Source organism: Chrysemys picta, chromosome 1 (genome assembly GCF_011386835.1).
Source record: "Chrysemys picta bellii isolate R12L10 chromosome 1, ASM1138683v2, whole genome shotgun sequence".
In the NCBI taxonomy this organism is placed as follows: Eukaryota; Metazoa; Chordata; order Testudines; family Emydidae; genus Chrysemys; species Chrysemys picta.
In genome coordinates, this window is record NC_088791.1 from 32655443 (window position 1) to 32682444 (window position 27002).

Below are 27002 nucleotides of genomic sequence, written 5' to 3' on the forward strand. Positions count from 1 at the left end.
CCCTTCTTCTGCCCTCAACATTTGTGTAAGTGTTCCATTCTTCCACCCTCAACTGTCGATGACTTTGGTCTCAGATGTGTCCATCTTAGGGTGCGGAGCTTACCTTGGGCTCTTCTGAACTCAGGTTCTTTGGTCCTCTATGAAGCCCGTTCTTCATATCCGTTTCAGAGAGAGCTCAGGGAGATTAGTCTTGCCTGTCAGGCTTTCCTACCTCATATTGGGGGAGAAACCTGTTTGTTCTTATGGACAACATCGCAGTGATATTTTACCTCAGCAGATAGGGAGGAGCTCAATCATTCTTCCTGTGTCAGAAAGCAATTCACCAATGGGAATTTTGTATAGTCCATTCAATCAACCTGAAGGCATCTTCTAGGGGTGCAGAATGAGCTAGTAGATTGCCTGAGCAGGTCTTTCTCAGTTACCTGAAGTACTCTTTTCACGTGGATGTAGTCAGATGCATTTTCCAGCAATGGGGTAGTCCCCAAATAAACCTATTTGTGAACAAGTACAAAAGAAAATGTCACGAATTCTACTCTCTACAAGGCCACAGCTGGGTTCCATCACAGAAGCCTTCCTGGTATCCTGGATAGGAAAGCTTTATTTTGCTTTCTCCCCCAATCCCACTCCTACACAGAGTGCCATTGAAGATCAAGAGGGACCATGCCTGAGTTATATTAATAGCCCCAGCATGGCCTTGCAAACACTGGTTCTCCATTCTGTTGGACCTCTCAGTAGTGACTCCAATCTCACTCCTGTTACATCTGATCTCTCAGGACCACAGTTACCTGCTCTGCCCAAACTTAGTTCCTTCATTTAATGGCCTTGGAAGTTCCACAGTTAAATCCCAAAGAGAAGGCTTGCTCAGAGTAAGTTTGCTGGGTCTTACTAGATAGCAGAAAGGCCCTACAACAGCACGGCAACCTACTTGTTAAAATGGTTCTCTATCTGGGTTTGTCAAACCGGAGTCTCATCAATGCATTCGTCCATCCAATAAATATTCGACTGTCTGCTGCATCTGAAACAGCAAGGCTTAGTTATTTCCTCTATCAAGGTTCACCTGGCAGCAATATCAGCTTTCCACTCATGTGGATAACTGTTCTGTTTTTTCTAATGACAAGACAATTAGATTCCTTAAAGGCCTGGAAAGATTGTACCCTCAACTAAGGAAGCCTCTTTCCCCCTGGAGAGTTGAACTTAGTTTTGTCTAAACTTATGGGACCAACATGCTCCTTACTACACCTTTCCTGGAAGGTGGTTTTCCTAACGTGTAGACCAAAGCCCTGAGGTAAGTGGGATACCGAGGAGGATGCAACAGGGGAGGCTTCCTGATTCATACTGCGAAAGTAGGGCAATCAGCTAGTTATCTTATGTGTCTGTACACGAATATAAGAAGCCTGGGAAACAAGCAGGAAGAATTGGATGCATTGTCATGGATAGGTATAAACTGTTCAGGAAGGACAGGCAGAGGAGAAACGGTGGAGGAGTTGCACTGTATTTAAAAGAGCAGTATCATACTGGAGCTCTGAGCAATCAAACTGGAGAAAAGCCTGTTGAGCGTCTTTGAGTTAAGTTTAGAGGTGAGAGCAAACAAGGGTGGTGTCGTGGTGGGCATCCACTGTAGACCACCAGACCAGGAGGATGAGTTAGACAATACTTTCTTCAGACAACTATCAGAAGTTTCCAGATCACAGGTCCTGGTTCTCATGGGGGATTTCAATCAACCTGACATCTGCTGAGAGAGCAATACAGCAAAGCACAGACAATACAGGAAGTTTTTGGAGAGTGTTGGGGACAACTTCCTAGTTCAAGTGTTGGAGGAACCAACTAGGAGCCATGCTCCTCTTGACCTGCTGCTAACAAACAGGGAAGAATTGGTAGGGGAAGTAGAAGTGGGTGGCAACCTGGGCAGCAGAGGCCATGAGATGGTTGAGGTCAGGATCCTGACAAAAAGAAGAAAGGATAGCAGCAGAATATGGACCCTGGACTTCAGAAAAGCAGACTGACTCCCTCCTTGATGGGCAGGATCCCCTGGGAGGCTAATAAGAGGGAGAAAGGAGCCCAGGAGAGCTGGCTGTATTTTAAAGAAGCCTTATTGAGAGTGCAGGAACAAACCATCCTGATGTTCAGAAAGAATAGTAAATATGGCAGGTGACTAGCTTGGCACAAGAGAGAAATCTTTGGTGAGCTTAAACACAAAAAGAAAGCTTACAAGAAGTGGAAACTTGGTCAGATGACTAGGGAGGAGTATAAAAATATTGCTCGAGCATACAGGGTTGTAATCAGGAAGGCCAAAGCACAATTGGAGTTGCAGCTAGCAGGTGATGTGAAAGGTAACAAGAAGGGTTTCTACAGGTATGTTAGCAACAAGAAGGTCATGGAAATTGTGGGCCCCTTACTGAATGAGGGAGGCAACCTAGTGACCGATGATGTGGAAAAAGCTGAAGTACTCAGTGCTTTTTTTTTTTTTTTTTTTTTTTGCCTCGGTCTTCACAGACAAGGTCTGCTCCCAGTCTGCTGCACTGGGCAGCACAATATGGGGGGGAGGGGAGCAGCCCTCAGTGGTGAAAGAACAGGATAAGGACTATTTAGAAAAGCTGGACATGCACACGTGCATGGGGCTGAATGCAATGCATCAGAGGGTGCTGAGGGAGTTGGCTAATGTGATTGCAGAGCTATTGGCCGTTATCTTTGAAAACTCCTGGTGATTGAGGGAGGTCCCGGATGATTGGAAAAAGGCAAATATAGTGCCCATCTTTAAAAAAAGGGAAGGAGAATCCAGGGAACTACAGACCAGTCAGCCTTACCTCAGTCCCTGGAAAAAGTCATGGAGCAGGTCCTCAAGGAATCCATTTTGAAGCACTTAGAGGAGAGGAAGGTGGTCAGGAACAGTCAATATGGATTCACCAAGGGCAAGTTATGCTTGACCAACCTGATTGCCTTCTATGATGAGAACTGGTTCTGTGGATATGGGGAAAGTGGTGGACGTGATTTACCTTGACTTTAGCAAAGCTTTTGATATGGTCTCCCACAGTATTCTTGCCAGCACGTTTAAAGTAGTATGGATTGGACGAATGGATTATAAGGTGGATATAAAGCTGGCTAGATCGTCAGGCTCAACAGGTAGTGATCAACACCTCAATGTCTAGTTGGCAGAGTGCCCCAGGGGTCTGTCTTGGGGCTGGTATGTTCAACATCTTCATTAATGATCAGGATGATGGGATGGATTGTACCCTCAGCAAGTTTGCAGATGACACTAAGCTGGGGGGAGTGGTATATATGCTGGAGTGTAGGGATAGGGTCCAGAGTGAACTAGACAAAATGGAGGATTGTACCAAAAGAAATCTGATGGGGTTCAACAAGGACAAGTGTAGAGTCCTGCACTTAGGACGGAAGAATCCCATGCACTGCTACGGGCTGGGGACTGACTGGCTGAGTGGCAGTTCTGCAGAAAAGGACCTGGGGATTACAGTGGATGAGAAGCTGGATATGAGTCAACAGTGTGCCCTTGTAGCCAAGAAGGCTAATGGCATATTGGGCTGCATTAGTAGGAGCATTGCCAGCAGATTGAGGGAAGTGATTATTCCCCTCTATTCAGCACTGGTGAGGCCACATCTGGAGTATTGTATCAAGTTTTTGGCCCCCCACTACGGAAAGGATGTGGACAAACTGGAGAGAGTCCAGCAGAGGGCACTGAAAATTATTAGAGGGCTGGAACACATGACTTATGAGGACAGGCTGAGGGACCTGGGCTTATTTAGTCTGCAAAAGAGAAGAGTGAGTGTGTGTGTGTGTGTGTGTGTGTGTGGATTTGATAACTGCCTTCAACTACCTGAAGGGGGGTTCCAAAAACGATGGAGCTCAGCTGTTCAGTGGTGGTAGATGACAGAACAAGGAGCAATGGTCTCAAGTTGCAGTGGTGGAGGTCTAGTTTCGATATTAGGAAACACTTTCACTAGGAGGGTGGTGAAGCACTGGAATGGGTTACCTAGGGAGGTGGTAGAATCTCCATCCTTAAAGGTTTTGAAGGCCTGGCTTGACAAAGCCCTGGTTGGGGTGATTTAGTTGGTGTCGGTCCTGCTTTGAGCAGGGGTTGGACTAGATGACCTCCTGAGGTCTCTTCCAACCCTAATTTTCTATGATTCCTAATTGCTATTACTACTTCCAGAAGGGTCTCCAAACATCTGAAGCAACAGTCTTATTTAAAGAAAAGGTGTACTTACGCCCTCATCTAAGGTTTCTCTCTAAGGTGACTTCAGATTTTCATATCTATCAATTTACTTGCCTGTACCCTAAACCACAGCTATGCATATTGGATGTTAGCACTGTTTTTTTACCTTGACAGGACCAAACCATTTCAGTTGTCAATCCAGCTGTTCGTGGCCAAAGCGGACAGAATGAAAGGTCCTGCACAGAGAATTTAATTGTGTAACTTGTATCTGCACATATTATAATCAGACAGGTGTCTCTCTTCGAGACAAACTGACTCCCCATTCCACAGGATTGTAGGCATCCTCAATGGCATTCCTAGTGCAGAGCCCTATCCCGGACTCTTGCAAAGCAGCAACCTGGTCATCTGTGTTTAATTTCTCTTCCCATTATACCATCAGTCAGTATTCAAAAGATAATGCCAATTTTGGTCAACCTGTACTGCAGTCTGTATGAACAGGAACTCTGGTCCCTCTGCCTTTTTAACTGCTTGGGAGTCACTAAGAGTGGAATGCACATATGCGATCACTCAAAGAAAAAACTGTTTCTAACATTTTGTAATGGTTGTTCTTCAAAATCTGTTACACACGTCCATTCCATGACCTGCCCTCCTACCCGTCTCCATTGAAGTTTCCAGAAAGAAGGAACTGAGGAGGCTTGAGGTAGCTGGGCCCTTTATACCAACACCAGCAGCGTGTGGCAGGCGCTTGAGCTGCCCCAAGTACCACTGAGGAAAAGAATTTTTGGTGACTGTGGGGTGTGTGTGCACACACCAAGGGTATGTTGGATCGGCGGGCAGCGATTGATCTAGTGGGGTCAATTTATCGTGTCTAGTCTAGATGCGATAAATCGACCTCTGAGTGCTCTCCCGTTGACTCCTGTACTCCGCCACTGCGAGATGCACAGGCAGAATCAACTCACCGCAGTGAAAACACCACAGTGAGTAGATCTAAGTACATCGACTTCAGCTACGTTATTCACGTAGCTGAAGTTGCCTAACTTATCTCGGTTCCTCCCCCCTCCTAGTGTAGACCAGGCCAAAGAGTGGAATGGACATGTGCAACACCTCTAAGAACAACAATTATTAAACGTTAGTAATTTTTTCCATTTCAGAAGTAGATTTTAAGAGCTATTTCGAAGTGGTGAAGATACGGGCCTTACAAATGAATTCAGGAAGGTGGAATCTTACACATAGAAGGTAATGAAGGGATAAAGATGACAGTTTAAGAGGCAACAAATGGGATATGGGGGCAATAACGCTGGCTGAGCAGAAGAGACAGAAGGCAACATGAAGCTTTACTAAGAAAAATAAGTAGAGAAGTAGATTTATATATAAGCCTTGAAATAAGGGACCAGCAATTACAACTTGATGCAATAGCAGATGGTAGGCAGCGGACGAAATCCGGGAGGAGTGGGGGATGCAATCAAACCACATAATGGAGATGATTTTAACAAGTGCATTTTGTATGGAATGAAGAGTGCCTGGGTATGTTTGGGAAGCCAGAGACAAGGGTGTTTGTCATAGGTGAGGCAGGATATGAGGGCCTGAATGAGAGACTTTGCTGTGGAGGCAGAAGAAAAGGAGGAATTTTGTACATGTAGAGGCATAAGAATGATTTGAATATGGCTTGAAAGTGTGGAGCAAAGAAGAGGAGGGAGTCACAAATATCCATCAGTCCCGAGCTATGTGGAAAGTTTATGGTGTTGCTGACAGTAATAGGGAAGGAAGAAAATGGAGAAAGCTTGAGAGGAAAGGTCAGGAGTTTGGTTTTGCTAGTATTCGTTTTAGTTGACAATAAGACATCAAACAGATGTTAGAGACAAGCTAAGATTCATGATTGAAAGAGAGAGATTGCTGGTGGAGAGAAATTTGTGAATCATCAACATAGATATGATACTTGAAGCCATTTAAGCATGAGATCTCCCAGTTACAGAAGGTAGCCTTCCAGGGCTTTGGTTCTAGGGGACACTACCCGTGCCAATAAACTCAGCCCACAAGGTTTAAAAATAGACTCTCTCAAAGATTATAAATTTAAATTGGTGACTCAAGAAATTTTAAATAAAATCTCATTACATCTAATAGGAGTGATGTCTTGCTTTTTTTTTTTAAATTGCTTTGAGTAGGAAAGACTCAGCTTATTCAGTAAAACCATTAAGTGGCAGGTGTGTGTGTGTGTGTGTGTGTGTGAAAATAATCCTTGTCTGTTTCATAAAGAGTAATGCAAAACTTTTGCACAAAGTGACTTTGGGATTTTTTAAATATACAAAATCTCTTTAAATGTTCACATAACTAAGAAATATTAAGGTTGCGTCAGTCATTTCAAGCACAGGTACTTAGGGCATTGTGACAAGGTTGGGACTCACCAACCAGCGCATCCTGCTGGTTGTCTCTTGGAATTAGCTCAATCCAGTGGAGCGCCCTCTCCTGGTGGTGTCCCGCCCATTCCTTTGCCCTTGGTTGGCGTCTGAGCCTGCATCGTTCTCCAGCTCGCAGCGTCCTCTTCCGGACCACTGCCCTCCGGCAGTGCCCCTTAATCCATCTAGCTATGGGCTAGAGCTCCCTTCTGATCCCCGAGCCTGGCCAGCACTGTGCTGCACTGTCCATGGTGCTAGTCTCCCAGCTCTGGAGATAGACCTTCCCCTGTCGAAGGCCTGGGACAGACTGACTCTCCTCTCCCCAAGCAGCCTTTTTATAGGGCTGAGCCTGGCCCTGATTGGCTGTCTCCAATCTGGTCCCCGATTGGCTCCCAATAAGCCCTTCTCTAATTGGCTGCCTGGCTGTGCAGGCGCACTGGCCTGCTGCAGCCCACACTCTCCGGGAGTGGGGCAGCCGCCCCACTAAAGGCATCATTTTCTTACTGCTAGTTCTGGAGAACATATGGATATTTCTGTTTTAACTATGATTCTCCCTATCCCTAAAAGCTGAAAACCTAAAAAAAAAAAAAAAAATCCATAATTATCCAGAGAATATTAAAAATGACTTTTTAAGACGCATTTATGAAACTTCTTGGAAGCTGTGTACAGGAAGTAAACACAAAGCTCCAACAGGAACGCAGCTATGTTCTTAAAAAAAGCAACAACACTAGCGTGTGGTGACAGAAACCTTGTGATTTAACAATACAGATGCTCCCCAATTTACACAAGTATTCCGTTCCGGAACGCCTTGCATAACTTGAATTTTGCGTAAGTCAGAAACGTGTACATGACAATTGCGCCCAAAAAACCCTCCTATTTCTAGCTTACGGAACTTTTTCCGTAAGTGCGGATTTGCGTAAGTCGGGTTTGTGTAACCCGGGGGGGGGTGCATCTGTAGACATGAATATGCTATAAGCAGTTGCAGTTAGAGAGGCACTTGCATTGTCTCCTCAGAGTCCCCATCCTCTAATAATTTGTATTCTGTACTTTTGGGTTTTCTTATGATTTTTGTGGTGGAAGTTTTCAAAGACTGACTAGAATGTAAAAATTGCGTATATTTATATGTGGAACCTAAATCAATAAATCTAATCACTTGGCCATAATGTAGGATTTTCATCCTCACTTTCTGCCTGCAGTGAGAAGCAGCAAGAGACTGTCTTGCATATAATTAAATCCTGAAATTTTAGGTTTCCTGACAGGCATTGTTATGCATCTCTTGTCATTTAATATTTTTCATACTTTTTTGTTTTCACAACTTTTCATGCATTTTGTAGATAAACACAGAATTCGTACAGGAAAATAATGAAAGTGCTTATAGCTGGATAGATGTTCAGTGGCTTTAGAGTGGATTGTATTTGGTTTAGTTGGATATACTGTGTTGGATATGCTCTCTTGGAAATAGATAGAACCTATCTATAAAGTTGTACAGTATGACTGGAAATGGAAATAACATTTTTTAAATTTAAGATTAAATTCCAGCATCAGAAAGTGAAACATTGCTGTTTGAGTTACTACTAATTATCATCTTTTAATTAACATCAGTATATGTAGAGCCTACATCTAGTCTCTCTTGTGCATATTAATATACAACATGTATGGTAAGAAATAACAGTGGGTAAATATACCAGGAAACTACCTTATCACACCAAATATCTATTTTTCTTAGGCATCTGTATGGATTCTCATTATGCAATACCTTTTTAATTCCTCAGAAATATTGTGTAATTCTGATTTTACTTGTATTTTGATAAATATTAACAACTTTGTATTAATTTGCTTGTATATTCTAATGAATATTTATCAAGTGTTGTTGACGTATCATGAAATTGATTATTTTTTTTTGATAGATGAATTACGGAAGTTGAGTTGGTCTGGAATTCCTAAACAAGTTCGCCCGATCACGTGGAAGCTTCTTTCAGTAAGTTCTGTTTCTGGCAATAATTGCTTTGTTTCTGTCACTGAAGAATGTTGCTTGAGTTATAGCCTATTAGTGATACTCCAAAACATTGCGTTGTTACTGAATGGTAAAAGCAAAGAACAAAGTTCCATTATTTGTTCAATTTCAAGTGTGGTTTGTCAAATTAGGAGAAAATGACAATAAGTAGTAAATAACTGGTGTACCTTAATTTTTTTGTTTAAATGTGTATATTCAAAATCATGTTAGCCTCCCACAAAAAGTATGATGTATTCTAGCTAAGAGTGTTTAGTTAGCAAAGCGTGAAAATCTGTCGTCATAAATGTGTTAACCATTTTCTATCTGTACATGATGGAGGGGTGGGGGGAGTTGTAAAGCCACTAGCATTGAAAAGACTCAAAGTGCTTATACTGTAGAATATGTAGAAGAGACTTTATCAGCAAATCTTCATGAACTTAAGCTCTGTTTAACATTCTGAGCTATGCACACAACAGTTTAGCACTGTTGAATTTTTCAGGGAAGGCTTAGAAAAGCTTTCTTTTTTGAAAAAATAAATAATCAGGGAATACTAAGTGTTCACTTCAGATTGGGTCTGATTTCCAGTGTTTTGAAAGACTCTCTCTTGCTAATGAGTGCTAATAAATTTGTTGTGTAGTGCTTTCTAATTCTAAATGCATATGCAGTTTTTTAACAGTGAATATTTATTTATTAAATATTCTCTTGCAATTAAAATTAAGCACAGTGTGCAATCACTTTTATTTTAAAATTCAAATTTGAAGTCAGAGTTTGAGCTGAGTAATGTAGTTTCTCTTGAAACCAAGGTCATGTCTACACATAGGAAAGTTAAACTGAGAGATTGTTTACATGGGGAGTTTAATCTGCAGCATTTTGAGTTAATTCACTTTGAAAATGCTTGCATACACATGCGGGAATTCATTTTAGTACACTGACTCTGCATTTAACATGAACTCTGGAGTCCTCTTTCAAAGTAAATTAACGTTGCTATGAAGCGAGTTAGTCCGGACTATTGTTTGTATACGCGCAATGCTGCTGCGAGCTACTTTTTGGCAGTCTTCCAATGGCTATCAGAAACTGATTTGTGAGTGACTATTACTGATGTATCTGTTTTCATGCTTGCCCTGCTCTTCTCTGGGGTCAAGTTGAATGGATGCCACCACCCCTGCTTATAAGATGGCGCACAGCCAGATTTTGTCAGTTTGCTCCTGGGTCACAGTTGATCACCTGTGATAATGCTCCGGAAGGCCCTACAACATGTTTTGAGCAACTACTTGGAGCTGTGCTGAGACCCTGGATCTTATAGCCATTTGGGGAGAAGCATTGGTGCACGAAGCTCCAGTGGCCAGCCAACAGAACAAAGACCTTTTTGTGGATATTACTGGGCAGATGTCCACAAAGGGCCGTGGGATACTGAACAGTGCTGGATAAAAAGCAAACACCTGCATTGAAGGTGCACCTACTTTAAAACCAGTGATAGCAAGAAATCCGGCAGGGGATGTGTAACTTGTCCATTTTTTGAGGAGCTGCACTGGATTTGTGAACACTCAAAACCCTGGCAACTTGAGGAGCCTGCTGGCCACTGCTTCACCACCCCTGCACTTCCCTGAATATGACTGCCAAGACTTATTGGAGGATAAGCATGGGAAGGCCAGTAAAGAGATCTCTGAAAAGCCAGAATCTGTTTGCGACTGATGCTGGCTAGGGAGAAGGCAAACCTGATTCCTGCCCTGCTGTACTCAATCCTGAATCCCAGCAACTCAGACTAGGATTGAGGAGGCTGATCGTATGGAGGGAACTGTGGCACGTGAGGGTTTTTAAAAGGTAAATTATTAAATAATTTACAGTTTTAATTCGCTGCGGCTGTTGCACTATACTGCCATGCTAAATTCTGTTCCAGATGACTCATAGCCGTACTCGTTGTAGGTAGATGTGGGCTAGAAGTTGACACTACATTTCATTTTAGACTACTTGCTCCATTGGAACAACAAGGCCTAATTTTGTTCTCTGTTAGGGTCTATATGGTGGCAAATTCAGCTTTCCACCCATAGGTAAATGGCTGTCTGTTTTATTGAACTCTATCTGTAGTCATTTCTTTAATGACCTGGAGAGATTATACCCCCATCTACAGTAGCTACTCCTTCCTGGGGACCTCAACTTGGTGTTGCCAAGGCTAACAGGACCTCCATTTGAACTGCTGGCAATGTGCTCTACATATCCTGGAAGGTGGCTTTCCTGGTGGCTGTTACTTCTGCCAGAAGGATCTCGGAGATCCAAGTCCTTGCGTCGGAACCACTTTATATGGTTGTCTTCAAGGACAAGGTTCAATTGTGGCCACATTTGCCATTCTTTCCAGAGGTAATATTGCAATTCCATAGTAACCTTGATATCTTCCTACCGGTCTTCTATCCGAAGCCACATGCTACTTGCTGGATGTCAGATGTGCACTAGCCTTCTACATAGAAAGGACTAAGTCATTTTGGAAATGTCACTGCAGACAGAATGAAAGGCCTTCCAGTTTCAGCCCAGATAATTTCTTCGTGAATCACTTCCTGTATCCACACATGCTACAACCTGGGAAAGGTCCCAGCTCCTCTTGCCCTGACTGCACACTCTACAATGGCTCAAGATTCTTTGGTGGCATTTGTAGCTGAAGTTTCTGTACAGAAAATGTGTAGAGCAGCAACGTGGTCATTCTTCCACACCTTTTCATTTCATTACATCATCAGCATCATCCAACAGGGTCGAAACGATGCTGGATTTGGCCAAGCTGTGTTACAATCAGCATGTCGATAAACTCCAAACTCTCCACCTGCACTACTGCTTGGGAGTCACCAATACTGAAATGGACATGAGCAAGCACTCGAAGAAGAAAAAAAGTTACTTACCTTCTGTAACTGTTCTTAGAGATGTGTTGCTCATGTTCATTTCAACCCTCCTACCCCCACTTGTCCTTCTGTCAGAGTTAGCCAGCAAGAAGGAACTGAGGGGGCTATGGTCAGTGGGCCCCTTTTTACTGGTGCTATGAGCACGTCACCCTAGGGGGCACCAGAGCTGACCCAACTGATGCCACTAAGGGGAAAAAACTTACCAGCGGCAGTGCTCGGGGTGAGCACACACCTACATTGGAATGGACATGAGCAACACATCTCGAAGAACAGTTGTGGAAGGTTAGTAACCATTTTTCCACCCTCCCTCCTTGGATTAACAGCTGGATGTACAGCTGCTCAATTTCAAGCCTGAGACTCAAAATGAGAGTAATAGATGTCCCTGACAACATTGCTCCAGCTATTTGCATTTTGCATCGTACCCCTTGCTGGCTGCTGAAACCACTTCTGCACTTCAACCTCCCATATGCTGCTAAGGCTTCTCCTTTATTTTCACAAATATTATGCAAAATACATTCTGTCCAAGCTATCTGCGACTGGCTTCATTAAACAGGGAAACAAAGGATAAACCAGGTCTCCCAGGATAACCAGAGCAATATTCACATCATTAATGTCCATAGAGTTTCGTGGGGACAAACAGTCCATTAATCTAAATATAGCTGTGTTCCGAAAGGTCCTAGCATCATGGACCCTTCCAGACCATCTAGTATTTGTCTGTAAACCTGCCATAGTGGTTGACCAGCCGTTCAAACACCGTGAGGAAATACCCCTTTCTGTTTATAAATTCTGAGCTATGGTGGGGCAAAGAATAGGCACATAGTTCCAATCAATTGCCCCAATACAATTTGGGAACCCCATGCATGCAAAACCATCAACGACCTCCTGAGCATTACGAAGCTTTATTACCCAGTACAACAGTACCTTTTCCATGGCATCACACACCTGCATGAAAATGGTCCTGACCATAGATCTTCCCATGCATAATTGGTTTGCTATGGACTGGTAACATTTGGCCAGAGGGCAATTGTGATCTGCTTGTCCATGGGTATGGGACGTCAGAAGTCGGTAAACTGCCATGGTAACTCTGGGGTTAGTTCTGCAGAGCGCTCCCAAATAGTTGCTTTTGCCATCCTGAAGTTCTGTTGCCACTGTTGGTCATCCCAGGTCTATCAAACAATCTTTTTCCCACCAATATATTCTGAAGACCCTCCTGCTGTTGGAGGAACTGCTGCTACATCTGCTTAGTGGTGTGGCAGGCAAAGTCCATGCCAAATTCATCTGGCTTTGAGTGCTGAAATACATCCCAAGCAGCCTCTGTGCGTTTGAGCTTGACAGCATAGCGACATGGTCCATATTGGCCGACGGCAATTTGAAAACGGCGTTCGCCCACCCATAAAGGAAGTACGGGAACAGAGCCAGATGAATCATGGGATTTAAGAGTTTGAACTAGCATGGCTTCCACTATGCATCCCACAGTGCACAGCAAGAAAAATCCAAGAATGCCTGACTGCTGAGTGGTGTGCAAATGAGCATGGGATACCCTTAGAGAATGTCATGCTATCAGTTTGCAACAAATGGCTGCCATGTGTACACAATGATACACATTGGCAGAGGGCACACTGTCCCATGTGCACGCTGTTACTGTGACTTGTGTAATGCTCATTTCCTGACTCACAGCAAAAAGTTGGGGCTTTAACTCCCTCCCTCCCTGTAGGCAAGCCCTGAGTTAACTAAAGCGGTGAAGTTCAAGTACAGTAGTTAAAGAGCATTAAACCCCTTTGTGGAGACTCTCTAATTCAGAAGTAAAGTGGTCTTAGTTCGCTTTATCTTATACATGAGTTTAATGTGCTTTATCTAATGTGCTTTAATTTCACATCTTTAGTTAATTTGGCCGAACATGCCTCAACAGGGTTAAAGCTCTTCCACCCCGCTGTGTGCCCATGTAGGACCTATTCCAATTGGATTGTCAGGTGCAGTTCTTGTCGGCTCCCTGCTCTTGAACATAGCTTTTGGGTAGTTGGGGGCTTTTTAAAGGCTGTCTTGTTGCGTTCTAATAGCTAAGTAGGGTCTTCCTGGGTCACTTATTTGACAGGAGACCATCAAAGAATGCTGCCGGTAACTTTCCTCATGGAGTTGGTATTTAATCAATGCTCTACTACATTTTTAGGAAGGTGATAAAAAAACAAAGGTCTTGAGCGTTAATGGTATCAAAAGATCTCATGATACCTCTTCTCATGGTAGGAATGTTAATCTTACTGACCAAATTGTGTCGTCGTCTTGTTATTTCCTTTTCATCTAGTGATAAATCCCCCTGCAATATCAATTGGATACTGTAGTCTTCACTTCCTGTTTTATCTACTGTGTAGAGGTGGTGTTACAAAGTATCAAACCGAAGTATACTCACTTCCATTCAGGTCATTTGGAAAGGAAGAACATTAAACAAAGAACTAAACTGAGGAGTGGTAACAATTGTATTTTTGAATTGGTCAGAAGTCTGGTTTTAAAAAATACAAACCATCATATGTTTGGGGGCAGAGAAAGATCCCCTTATCTCGTAAATCTAACATTAAAGGCAAATACCCTAAAAGGCAATTAACAAATTGAGAGACTTCTCACTAAACTTCTGGCTATGTAATGTTACTGTGTCTGTCTCAAATGTTTTCCATATTGGAAATAGTTTTGAAGTCAAGAAAATGCTCAGGGACTGTCACTATGATGTCTAATAGAGGTGATGCTTTTTATAAAAATAGACAATCCATTCTTAAAGTTCAATAAAGAAGTTAAGTGCTACATACATAAATAAACAGCAAGCAGAACTATTTTGGCACTCTTCTCTTTGGAATAAAGATAAAATTAATATAGAAATGAATTGTTAAAGAGATTTAAATTGCCACCAGTCTATGCCATGATGATACATTTAGACTTTAAGTTTTATTTTTAAACATTTAAATTTGTAAGGAAACCAGACATGTTCAACTGACAGATAACCACAATCTCTGATATTGAATAACAGCAGAAAGTCTCTACTGCTGAAAAAATATTGGTATTGCTGGGACAACGAAATTAGGTCTATCAGATGAATTCTTTTCTAATGGGACTAACATATCCTACAGAAAATTTTCAACAGTTGAAAATAAATGGAAGGCAGAATTCAATATTTAACTTAACACAAAGCATTGAGACAGGATGTCAAATGTCAGAGAGCCTGCATCTTGAGGCTAAATGCTGATATAATTTAAAATATCTGGAACCAGCTATATGTCTGCATATTTTAAAAGACATGGTCTCAGTGAAATGGGTACCTGTTGTGGGGGTGAAAGATCTGGAGACATCATGTTTACTTTAATAACCTCCTAAAATAGGATTTTATTTTTTTTAACAATACATCTTTGGGTTCTGTTGTAGTGAGTCACCCTCACCGTGTCCTAGTTTTGTGTTAAAGCCATCCATACTTCATGCCAAGTTACATTTGTAGTGTACATAAAATGGAGGACTTTACCAAATTGTAATAACATTGCGTGTCTTAAAATAGTGATTCAGTGCTTCCATCACAAAATTGCTATTGAACAAAGAGAAAAATAAATTGAAGTTAATACTGTAATTTTCTGACTAGTGGGAGGGGGAGGAATAATATATAATTGATCAATTCTTAATATTCTACAAAAATGCTGGAGATTTTTTCTTTATCTTTTTAATATGTTATCTTTTTTAAAAAAAGAAACAAAACAAACAAAAATCCAAAGAAATAGACTGTTACAAAATGAAGCATAAATATTTGCAAACTAAATTATTCTTTATAATTGCAATGTATGTAGGATTTAACATGAACGTTTAATATGGTAGTGTTGTGCTTAGTATCTTAGTTATATTGTCATTTGCATTTGCTGTGGCTTAATACATTACGATAACAGATTTGAAGATGAAAGCCAGGAGTTTGTTTGTTAAGGACGATCTATGGCTAACGTGATTAACAACTATTTTTAAAAATAACTTATTGGTTAATAAATATGAAAGTGTTCATTAGACTTAAAGATTTTTATCAGTACTGGCAAGAAATGCAGCATTTAATCTCATTTCTGTATACTGGTGAGTGGTGTGAGTTTATATAGTGAACATTTTTATATCAACGTCCTTGGTATCAAATTTGCTTTAAGTTTAGAACCATCTCGGTTAAGAATGACATCTTACTGAAGTAATTTTTAAAGCCCCTCTTCTCAATTTGTGTGAAATTTGGAATTGATGAAACAGTCTTCTTTGCAATCCAACGAAATACTAGTATTGCTTGTTTGAATTGCAACTGCTTTAATTAGACTTCCTGTATAAAGCATCCAGTATTCATTTTATATGCACCTGAATATTCAAGAAGCATTCCATTTGCTAATTATGGAAACATCTTCTGACATAGGGTTTGTTTTTTAAGAAGGTTTATAAATAACGGCATATTTTTGGTTTTCTTTGATATATAGTGTTATGTGTTTACATAAAACACTTAGCTGGAGACCTGAACTATCAGTTTGGATGGAAAGCAGTGATAGATACTGCATGAATCATAGAATCATAGAATATCAGGGTTGGAAGGGACCTCAAGAGGTCATCTAGTCCAACCCCCTGCTCAAAGCAGGACCAATTCCCAACTAAATCATCCCAGCCAGGGCTTTGTCAAGCCGGGCCTTAAAAACCTCCAAGGAAGGAGACTCCACCACCTCCCTAGGTAACGCATTCCAGTGTTTCACCACCCTCCTAGTGAAATAGTTTTTCTAATATCCAACCTGGACCTCCCCCACTGCAATTTGAGACCATTGCTCCTTGTTCTGTTATCTGCCACCACTGAGAACAGCCGAGCTACATCCTCTTTGGAACCCCCCTTCAGGTAGTTGAAGGCTGCTATCAAATCCCCCCTCATTCTTCTCTTCTGGAGACTAAACAATCCCAGTTCCCTCAGTCTCTCCTCATAAGTCATGTGCTCCAGACCCCTAATCATTTTTGTTGCCCTCCGTTGGACTCTTTCCAATTTTTCCACATCCTTCTTGTAGTGTGGGGCCCAAAACTGGACACAGTATTCCAGATGAGGCCTCACCAGATGAAGGGACTGTTGTTACCCTCTGTCTGAGGGGATCGTCTGTGGCACAGCGAGATGAGTTTAAAGTGGCACAAATATGATTTCTCATGAAGCTGCTAATATAAAATCACATAGCTCCATCTAGATCGGATCTGACTTCCCAGCAAGAAATGCCGAACTTGAAGGGGCCCATATTTCATAGCAAGGTCGCTGTTAATATTTACTACTTAATCCTAAAGGAGAATCAATTTTTAAAGGAAGCTGTAGCCATAAAAAAGAATTTTAAGGCTTTCATGTTGTTTTGAAATAGTTTAATAAAATCCCTGAAATATGTTGAAGGGTTTGAATATATGTTCTGCTCTAAGATGATTTGGACTGCAAGGGCATATGCATATGTACATTTTTTTTTCTATTTTGAATGAGAAAGAGGTAGCATGCAGGTTTTTAAAAATGAATGAAATGAAAGGAATAAAATAAGGGCCACAGTGTGATTGTCAGGTTTGCCAGGTATCCAGTTTTCCATCGAAAAGGGAACCTGACAGTGTCCGTCAGCACTGCTGACCGGATGCTAAAAGCCCGGTTAGCTGCTGTAACCGGCCTCCCCCCCCCAAGGGGCAGGAACAGCAGCAGGTGCTGCTGGAGCCTGGAGGAGCAGTGGAATACTGAGGAACGGTTCCAGTAGAGAGAGGTACCAGCGGCTCCCCCATCCTGCCCAGTCTGTCCTCACTCACCCACCCAACGCATGGAGCGTGACTCTCCCTCCCCCACTCTGTCCCAGTCAGACCCCCCCCATCCCAGGAGTGCAGCTCTCTCTCCAACATCCTGCCCCACTCACCTCTCCACCCCTATAGCCCTGCTCAGCTGGCAGGGTGAGAGTGGTGGAGAGAGCAGCGAGCGACAGTGGGGGAGGGGGGAGAAGAGGAGTGGGGTGCAGAGCCTCAAGGGAAAGAGGTGGAGCAGGGGGCGGGGAGGTTCTCCTGCTCAGTGTCTGGTTTTCACAAATTAGAAAGTTGGCCACCCTAGGCCACACTGAAATCTGCTAATTAACAAAATCTTTTAGCATTACTATTTTCTGTATGAACTTATTGTGTGGTTTTCTTTTTGGAAGGCAAACATCTGCTCTGCATTTTTGATGAATAATTACTACTTGTAGAAAAAATATGCTTAAATCGTGTTTTTTAAAAATGCACATTCTGAAGTAAAAATGTCTAAAGTTGTATTTTGTGTTCAGTTTGAACTGGAAAAAAACCAAAGGACTGGTTGAAAGATTCTTCATGTGAAAGTACTTGTTCTTGCCCTTCTAACCTTTTCAGATCCATACAGGATTGCACTGTTAACACTGTATGTTAGTGTTTCCCAAACTTGGGACGCTGCTTCTGTAGGGAAAGCCCCTGGCAGGCTGGGCTGTTTACCTGCCGCATCCGCAGGTCCGGCCGATCGCGGCTCCCACTGGCCGCGGTTCGTTGCTCCAGGCCAATGGGAGCTGCGGGAAGCGGCATGGGCCAAGGGATGTACTGGCCGCCACTTCCAGCAGCTCCCATTGGCCTGGAGCAGCGAACCGCGGCCGGTGGGAGCTGCGATCGGCTGGACCTGCAGACGTGGTAGGTAAACAAATCGACCCGGCCCGCCAGGGGCTTTCCCTACGCAAGCGGCGTCCCAAGTTTGGGAGACACTGCCGTATGTAATAACTTTACTGCGATATATAATGCAGACATGAACTGTTCTTTTTCAAGGCCTAACTGTTTCCCATTTAGCTGAGTATGATTTTCTGGTCATCTCATCATACTGGGCATCCAAAATTTTGATCATAGAAATTGCTGCAAGCATCAAGCCACCAGAGTGAGGAATATCTGGTAGCAGTTAAATGGAACACCCTCTTACCCCTGCTCCCAAACCCCAGGTGTTTAAAGTAATAAAGAATTCAGTGTCTTGTATACATTTGTTCTAAGTTAATTAGAGAATTTATTTTGGGCTGCAACCTATTTCTGCTTTTAAAAAAAACGGAATAACTATTTTTATCTGAAAAAGTTTGAAATATAAATTTCATATTGAACTGTAGCTTTCATATCCCTGTAAAAATCTGATGATCAAAATGATTTTTTTCCCTTATTTTCAGGGTTACCTTCCTGCCAATGTGGACCGAAGAGAAGGCACTTTACAGAGAAAACGAAAAGAGTATTTTGCTTTTATTGAACAATATTATGACTCCAGAAATGATGAAAATCATCAAGACACATACAGACAGGTAGAGTAGCTTATTGAAAACTCTTAACGTACGTGAAAAATGAAAAATATTTTCAATAACATATTCAGTATATTCTATATTGCTTTATTACTACTTCATAGATAAGCAGAAGGATATTTTTGTTTAGCCATATGTTCAATAATTGTTTTTGTGCTTTACCACAATTACAACTAGCAAAGACTGTTCAGTAATATTGAGCATCTTTAATCTGTAATTTAGAACATTTTTAATTTATTTCTTTGATTGTAAAACATTAAATATCAAGATATTAAATCATTTAGGGCACTTGGTATGCAACATTATCACTTCCTGCACATGAGGGGAAACAGGCTTCAGAAAGCTTCCCCATTTCATGGGGCTGGGAGAATCAAGAGTGGCAGAAGCTCCCTAATGGGGGGGAGGGAACAGCGTGGCCCCTTCCCCCTGTGGCTTCGCTCCCGGGCAGTCCCTTCCCCCAGGACTCCACTCGCATAGCCCTCCCGCTTTTAAAAGTGATGGGACTCCCCTGTTTCGGCACCACTGGTGGGAGTGGGAGAAGGCGGAGTTTTGAGACTCTGCTCCCCAGTGCACCCAGTGGCATAGCTGGGGGGACTGTATGCTCCGACAGATACATGTCATACTTCACATTCTCCCCAGAAGAGCAGGCAGACCTGCTGCCCCTTAACAGGGTTGGTCTAGCCATTAACATAGTTACTGTAATAGGGTAGATCTGCAACTGTAGGCTTTTTTCTTTCCCCAGTGAACACCAGTTTTACAATACAGACTAATTTCTGATATTAATTCCAGTTCAAATTGGGACCTTCAGCTAACTTCTTTCTTCCCAGTTCAACATTCATTCTTCCAGTTTTTTTCCAGTTGAGTCTTTAGATTATTCCCCAGTGTTCCCAAAGTCGCTTTTCCGAATGCTTTGAAGTGGCACTATAGCATTAGAATAGAGGACTTGAAATTGACTGCTACTTCAACGAAAGTAAAGAAATTAATGGGCAGGGGAGGGGAGAAGAGGAGTTGAGGAGTATGAGCTAAGTGCTTTTAACGTATCCCCATAGGACATGTGATAAATGAAACAATCATATTCACCAAAAGCTACCAAATGATGATTCTACATGCAGGGTTTCCACAATTTTTGGATGATCAGTGCGTTCTATTTTTACCACTAAAGGATTTGAGATTTTTGGGACGCATTGGGGTTGTGGAAGATTGATTAGACACTAGGGGGGCATATGCCCATATGACTAGTTCACAGGAACATAGGTTATGTCTACACTCTGGACCTTACAATGGCACAGCTGTACCACTGCAACTGTGCTGCTGTAAGGCCTCCTGTGTAGCCGCTTTATGCCGGCCGGTCCTGCTGGCATAATTAAACCACCCCCAACAAGTAGCAGTAGCGATGTTGGTGGAAGAGGATGTCCCAATGACACAGCGTTGTCCACACCGGCGCTTTTGTCGGTGAAACTGTGTGTCAGGGCTATGTGTTTTCACACCCCTAACCAACAAAAGTGCTGGTGTAGGCAAAGCCTTAGGTACCAGAGAAGGCTGTAAAAACCTAGATAGGCTGTCTGTGTCTCATCTTCCCTCTTTCTCTCCTCCCTGCCCCTGCACCTCACCCTGCCAAAAGGACAAACACTGGAAATATTTTATGAAAGAATTGATTTGGCTATTTTGAAACTTGGTGGCTTATGTTAAAAGAGCAGGAGAAAGATACAAGTACATGTTTTGTTGATGACAGGAGATTGTATTTTAAAATTAAAAAACAGTATGTCACAGTTCAGGGCAACTGCATCTCTATATCCCCCTTCTTGGTCCAGCAAGATTACCCACTTTTAGGCTCCTGGCTTATCGGACTTCACCTCTCTTGGGCAGAAATCAACCTCTTTCCCTCCTAAACGGGGTCTTTCCAGGCTACACTGGTTCCTGCCCACACTGAGTTGCTTAGCAAGCCAGATGGGCTAGGCGGCCTGCATCTGCACTTTACTTTCTCCTCAGAGACTATAAACAGCATAATTGCCCAGAGTTACAAAGTACCATGCAGCCCTTTCTAAGGAAGCATATTTATTCTGAAGGTGAAAATATTAGAGAGAAAAACGATGAAAGAACCTACATGCATGCTAAGCTAATAAACTTACTAGAGATCACTCTCAACTCTAACAAGGGCTCTGGCAGGTGATAAGTCCTTCAAACCCCACCAAAATGTTTTTCTGCGGTTACAATAAGCTCAGTCATGAATCTGAGGCTGTTTACACTACAGCCTGTGTTGGCATAAATTTTGTCGCTCAGGGGTCTGAATAAACCACCCCCCTAGCAACATAAGTTACACCAACACAACCGCTTGTGGCACAGCATTCGTGGAGGTGGTTTTATTATGCTGACGGGAGAGCTTTCTCCCGTTGGCATAGTGTCTTCACCACATGTATTTTGGTGGCGCAGTTGCATCGATATAGCTCTGCTTCAGCAGCACTCTATGTGTAGACATGCCCCGAGTCTCTACTTTATGCAGCTTGGGGCGTTGATCTTCAGATAATCAGCAGACAATTGGTTTCACCTCAGGTCAGAGTTTCAGAAGGTTAGGTCCAGAGGTGTGAATTTGTATTCTCTCTAGCATTTCCTAGGAAATCCACTTAATTTCATTTGTCCCAAAAGTTCCTTCTTGTCTGGCACATTGTTTAAAATAGTGATAGAATCGTAGGACTGGAAGGGACCTTGAGAGGTCTTTTAGTTCAGTCCTCTGCACTCAAGGCAGGACTAAGTATTGGATAGGTGTGGAAGTCCCGGGTGGCCTGTCAGGGGTGGGGGTGTGGATAGGGGTCAGGACAGTCCCGGGGACAGGGAGCAGGGGAGGTTGGATATGGGGTTGAGGGGCGGTTAGGGGCAGGGGGTCCCAGGAGGGGGCGGTCAGGGGACAGTGAACAGGGGTAGGATTGGATGGGTCAGGGATTCTGAGGGTGGCAGTCTGGGGGCAGGAAGTGGGAGCTGGCGGATAGGGGGCGGGGGCCAGGCTGTTTGGGGAGGCACAGGCTTCCCTACCCGGCCCTCCTTACAGTTTCGTCACCCTGATATGGCCCTCGGGCCAAAAAGTTTGCCTACTCCTGATCTAGACCATCCATGACAGGTGATTAGAGGTTTTGTATGAGCAGGTTAGACAATGACGGAGATTCCACAACCTCCCTAGGCAATTTTATTCCAGTTCTTAACCACCCTGACAGTTAGGAAGTTTTTTCATAATGTCCAACCTAAACTGCCCTTGGTGCATTTAAGCGCATTACTTCTTGTTCTATCCTCTGATGTTAAAGAGAACAATTTTTCTCCCACCTCCTTGTAACAATCTTTTATGTACTTGAAAACCATTATCAAGTCTCCCCCCCACCCACACCCCCGTTGTGTTTTTTTTTCAATCTTCCCTCATAGGTCATGTTTTCAGGACCTGTAATCATTTTTGTTGTTCTTCTTTTCAAGCTATTTGGCAGTGCCCCTGATCAGCTATGGCTGGTGGGTGCTGAGCATCCACTGTTTCTCTCCTCCCCCCACCCCCCGTGTGTGTTCCAGGCCTGGATCACACAAGGAGTTGGCACCTGTGTCACTGGTGTAATTTACTCACAAGATTGGACCTCAGTGAGAAAAATATCCAATGGTTATAGCTGCCTGCTGTGTCCTGCATAATATCTGTGAAGCAAAGGGAGAAAAGTGTCTGCCGGAGTGGAGGGCAGGAGCCGAGTAGCTATCTGCTGAATTTGAGCAGCCAGGTACAAAAGCTATTAGAAGAGCTCAACGTGGAGCTATACGGCTCAGGGAGGCTTTGAAAGACCATTTTAACAGTGAGACAGAATAGTATATGGTGCTGTAATGTGCTCTTTTGTGGCTGGTAGGAATCATGTGATGATTGCGGTACATGTCGCAGTTTTACATTGTCAATGCAACTATTAATTTTGTTTGTGAATGATCCTATGAGCTGTCTCACGTTGTGCAATAAAGGGTAACTGATTGCTTTCAGAACTGCTGAGCACTTGGCAGCATATGTTGTGAACTAATAAAGATGAACTGTATTCCAAATAATAGAATTTTATTCCCTAACAAAATCAGTGTTTAAAAAAAAGAAACCCAACCCATGCAATTGTAAAACAAATACCCCACCACCTCCTTCTCCTTGCTGTTTACAGCAGGGGCTTGTGACTCAAGCTCCTTGCAGGTAGCCATGGTACTGTTGCGGATGGTAGGGTCTCTGCTGAGAAAGGCATGCAGCTCTTTTTAAAAGTGGCATATCTGGGACTCAGCATTGGATCGATTTGTCTTTCTTGTATGCCTGTCGCAGCTCTTTGGCTTTCATGTGACGCTGCTGATGATCCCTGCTGTAGTCCTTCTCCTGCATCACCATAACAATCTGCTCGTAGATGTCAATGTTTCTGCCACTGGATCGGATCTGTGCCTGCAGAGCCTCTTCTCTCCACATGCCCAGGAGATCCAATATCTCCTGTCTGTTATAGGCAGGAGCGTGTCTGGAATGCGTAGCTAGCATGGTCAGCTGGGCTGTTGCACTTAACAATGGAGAGCTGCTAGGTGTGCTAGCCAGGCAATCAGGAAAACTAATTAAAAAAATTAATTAGACATTAAAGGGAAGGGGGGGCTTCTGTATGACTCCTGGGCAGTGGTGTTCACAATGGTAACCAAAGTGGTTGGTGTGGGGCATTGTCAAGCTGCTGGAGGATGGGGTTGACCTAAGTAATGCAGTGTCTATAGTCACCATTTATTGACCTAAGTACATTGACTGTGGCTCAACGCTGTTCAGGGAGTTACGATGGTGTTACAGTGCTAACATAACGGAGTATTTACAGCAGTGGAAGATCAATTTGAGACATATGCACAACTAGGTCGATGTAAACTGCCTTGCATCCACCTAACTATGTAGTGAGGACCAGGCCCTAGAAAGCTTTTAAAGGCCACCATTCTAAATGATGGCAGAATAGGGTCTCAGGATACATTTCTGGTTATAGACATATTCTAACAAAAACAGTCAAGAAAAAATGAAAGTTCAATAATGTTAAAAAATAAATTGTATGTACTTACTGATTTTTTTTCTAAAATGTTTGTTTAATTAGATTCACATAGATATCCCTCGTATGAATCCTGAATCTTTAAGACTTCAACCCAAAGTAACAGAGGTAAGAATTGTTGTCAAGTAATTTTAGCTGTTTAGATAATTTAATTTCTTAGTACTCCCAGACTGGCTATATTTTTTAGTAGTAATTACATTATACATATGATTGCCATCTTGGCTTGAGAACAATGCTTGAAAAGCAAATAATCAATATAGAGACGTGATATAGTTGCAGCTTGAGAATAATATTGAAAAAATGAGAACGCCAGTGAAAGGTCAAAGGGGTGAATGGGGTCATCTGGACTGAGCCCCAATGTGTTTGAGTTTTTCTATTTGCTTTTTTGTATTTCATTCTCTTGCATTATTGGTTGCTGTTCCTCCTCCTAGGTTAGTTTTGGTTTGTTTTAGTTATTAATGTCTCTGGTTTTCCCCCCCCCCCCAGTAATTTAAAGCTGTTCTGTCTGTAGTACTTAAATACTACATGCATACATAGTGTTGTACTCTTACAAATTTTAATTAGAAACATAAAATAGATTGCTATATATGAGGTCTAAATACTTGTTTTTTCTTCACTGTTGAAGTCTTTTTAGTTGCTGTTTGCAGGTTTATAAATGTTATCATGGAATACAAGTATTCCTTTGAACTCCTTAAAATCTTTACAGTGGACATTTTTGGCCTAAACATAAGTGTTGTACTTGAAAACGGACTAAAAACATGGGATCTTTTTATTCAACGGGTCTGCTCCCTGCGTATATGGAAAAAACATATCAATTTACTTTCGTGAAAAAAAAATGCCTTTTTTCTTTTTATTTCAGTTAGCACTTCAAAGCTAACACTGAGTGAGCTGAATTCTGTTCTTGCACAGCATCTGTTGTGAGTGCATAGTCTGAAGACGGAGGGGTTACACAGGTTGTAATTGAGGGCTTAATTTTATCTGGAAGACCTCTATTACTAATGGTGATATGTGAGGGAAGGAATTCAGTTTGTCTTTGAGTCCAAGTTGGATTAGCAGGCCTGACAGTTAAAAACAAGTAACAAAACCTAGTAAACTCTTCTCAACCCCATCCCCTGCTCTTCCCCAAAATGCATCATACCTCCCAAAATAAAATTTAAAATTCCAAATATTTTTTTACTTGTAAACTGAGCACATTTGATATGGAATGCCTACAATGCCATTTTAGTCATGTTTCAAAGTAGAAGCATTCTTTACTGTGCGATGTCACTCAAGTTTTTGGGGGGGAGGGGAGGAGTTTTAAGGCAAGAAATTACATGTGAACACTTGGAATAACACCATGCCCACTTGTTTTATAATTGCTGGTGCACCAAGACTTGAATGTGACTACTAACTCACTTGCAGATCTTGTTTTTATTCCACTTAAAGTAATTTTTATAGCAGGTATATCTGTCACCGTATCTGGAATGGGTCACAACTAAGAGAGCCAAACTCAGGGCAGACTGTCAGAAAATAGAGCAGACATCCCAAACTGGTGGTATATTCTATCATTTGATTTCACCAAGCCAGCAATAAAGGTTCACTGCTGGACCTCTATACTAGTTTTACCACCGAGTACAGACAGTATCCTTGGGCATTCCAGCCACTTATAACCACCCAGGCAAAGTGGACTTCACGACAAAAGGTTATTAATACCAAATTCGCCACACATTAGGTTCTTCCAGGCCCAGGCGGCTAGTCACTTACCTAGGTCAAAAGATACTTCAGATCACATACCAAAAATAATGCTGTACCCCAGGGGTCGGCAACCTTTTAGAAGTGGTGTGCCGAGTCTTCATTTATTCACTCTAATTTAAGGTTTCGCATGCCAGTAATACATTTTAAGAAGGTCTTTTTCTATAAGTCTATAATATATAACTAAACTATTGTTGTATGTAAAGTAAATAAGGTTCTTAATGTTTAAGAGGCTTCATTTAAAATTAAATTAAAATACAGATCTTATCAATTTAGTGTGATCCTTGCCCTTGCTTTTTCTTGCTGAGTTTTCCAATGTCTGGCACATATTTGGATATTTTAAGCTGCACACAGGCTTCTGAGTGATTGGTTGTGAACCGGCTCCGAGAGGGACAGAGGACAGGTTTCATGTGTGAAAATACCTGTTCACACAGGTATCTGGATCCAAATGCTGAAAGCATTGTAAATACAATTTTCTTCAAACAGTTAAATTTCACTGGCAGGGATGTCCAGCAGGTCAGAATAGAGGCCCCATGATCTCTCTCGGTAGCTTCAAGTGCACTCCGCAGAACTCCAAACTTTGATGCTCACAATTCTGAGCTTTTTAATTGAATGAGCTGCATTTCAAAATCTTCAACACCCATCCACTGAAATACAGACAAATCCAAGTCGCTTTCGTTGCACTTTTCAGGTTTAATTAGAAAAGAAAGCATTGGCCAAATCGCTGGAAGGCTTGAAATCTGTCAGAAAATTCTGATTCCTGTTCTTTCATGTACATTCCAATCTCATTGACACTGACAGTGCAATGTGTTGATAGCTCTTTTATTTGTTGGAAGTAGCAGAAAGTCGAAGTTTGAATATCCTGAGAAAAAACTGCTTTTTTACCACAAATGCCTTCCAGGCTTCATAAAGATCCAGAACTGTTTGCTCTGCACCCTGGAGACAGAGGTTGAGTTTGTTTAGGTGAGCGGTGATGTAAGTTAGAAACATGAGCTTACACAGCCATTTGTCATCATCCAGTTCGGGGTAGTTTTGCCTTTTTTCCGACAAAAAGGCTTTGATTGCATCAAAACAGTTTACAAAGCACACCAAAACCTTGCCACGACTTAGCCACCGAATGTTGCTGTGAAGTGGAATGTCGTTATAAGCACTGACCATCTCTTCTAGCAGTGCTTGAAACTGTCTGAGTCAAAGCAGATCGAGCGACAAGGAAATTCACAATTTGCACCACTGTATTCATCACATTATTAAGCTCTGAATTAGAAATTTTAGCACACAGATTTTCTTGATGGTTGATGTAGTGAAATTTGACTGTCGGGCTGCCAATTTGATCTTCAAGTAACTTTACAAATCCCTTCTGTTTTCCGACCACGGCAGGAGCACCATCTGTTGTCACACACAATATTTTTCTGATGTCAATGCCTCATTCTTCAAAATGGTTTACAAAACTTTCCACGATATCTTCCCCCTTTGTTGTACCATC

The 27002-nt window shown here is 42.3% G+C and overlaps 1 protein-coding gene across 10 annotated transcripts in view; it reads left to right on the forward strand.

Annotated features, from left to right (window-relative positions):
- The window catches only part of TBC1D22A (TBC1 domain family member 22A), a 438695-nt gene that overhangs the window by 63742 nt on the left and 347951 nt on the right, over nt 1–27002 (forward strand). For all 10 annotated transcript variants that reach the window (XM_065554788.1, XM_065554749.1, XM_065554783.1 and 7 more), the window contains 3 exons: nt 8469–8539; nt 18615–18743; nt 23834–23896. In XM_065554788.1, the coding sequence (XP_065410860.1) occupies nt 8469–8539; nt 18615–18743; nt 23834–23896 (263 nt within the window). The remainder of the gene's footprint in view (nt 1–8468; nt 8540–18614; nt 18744–23833; nt 23897–27002) is intronic.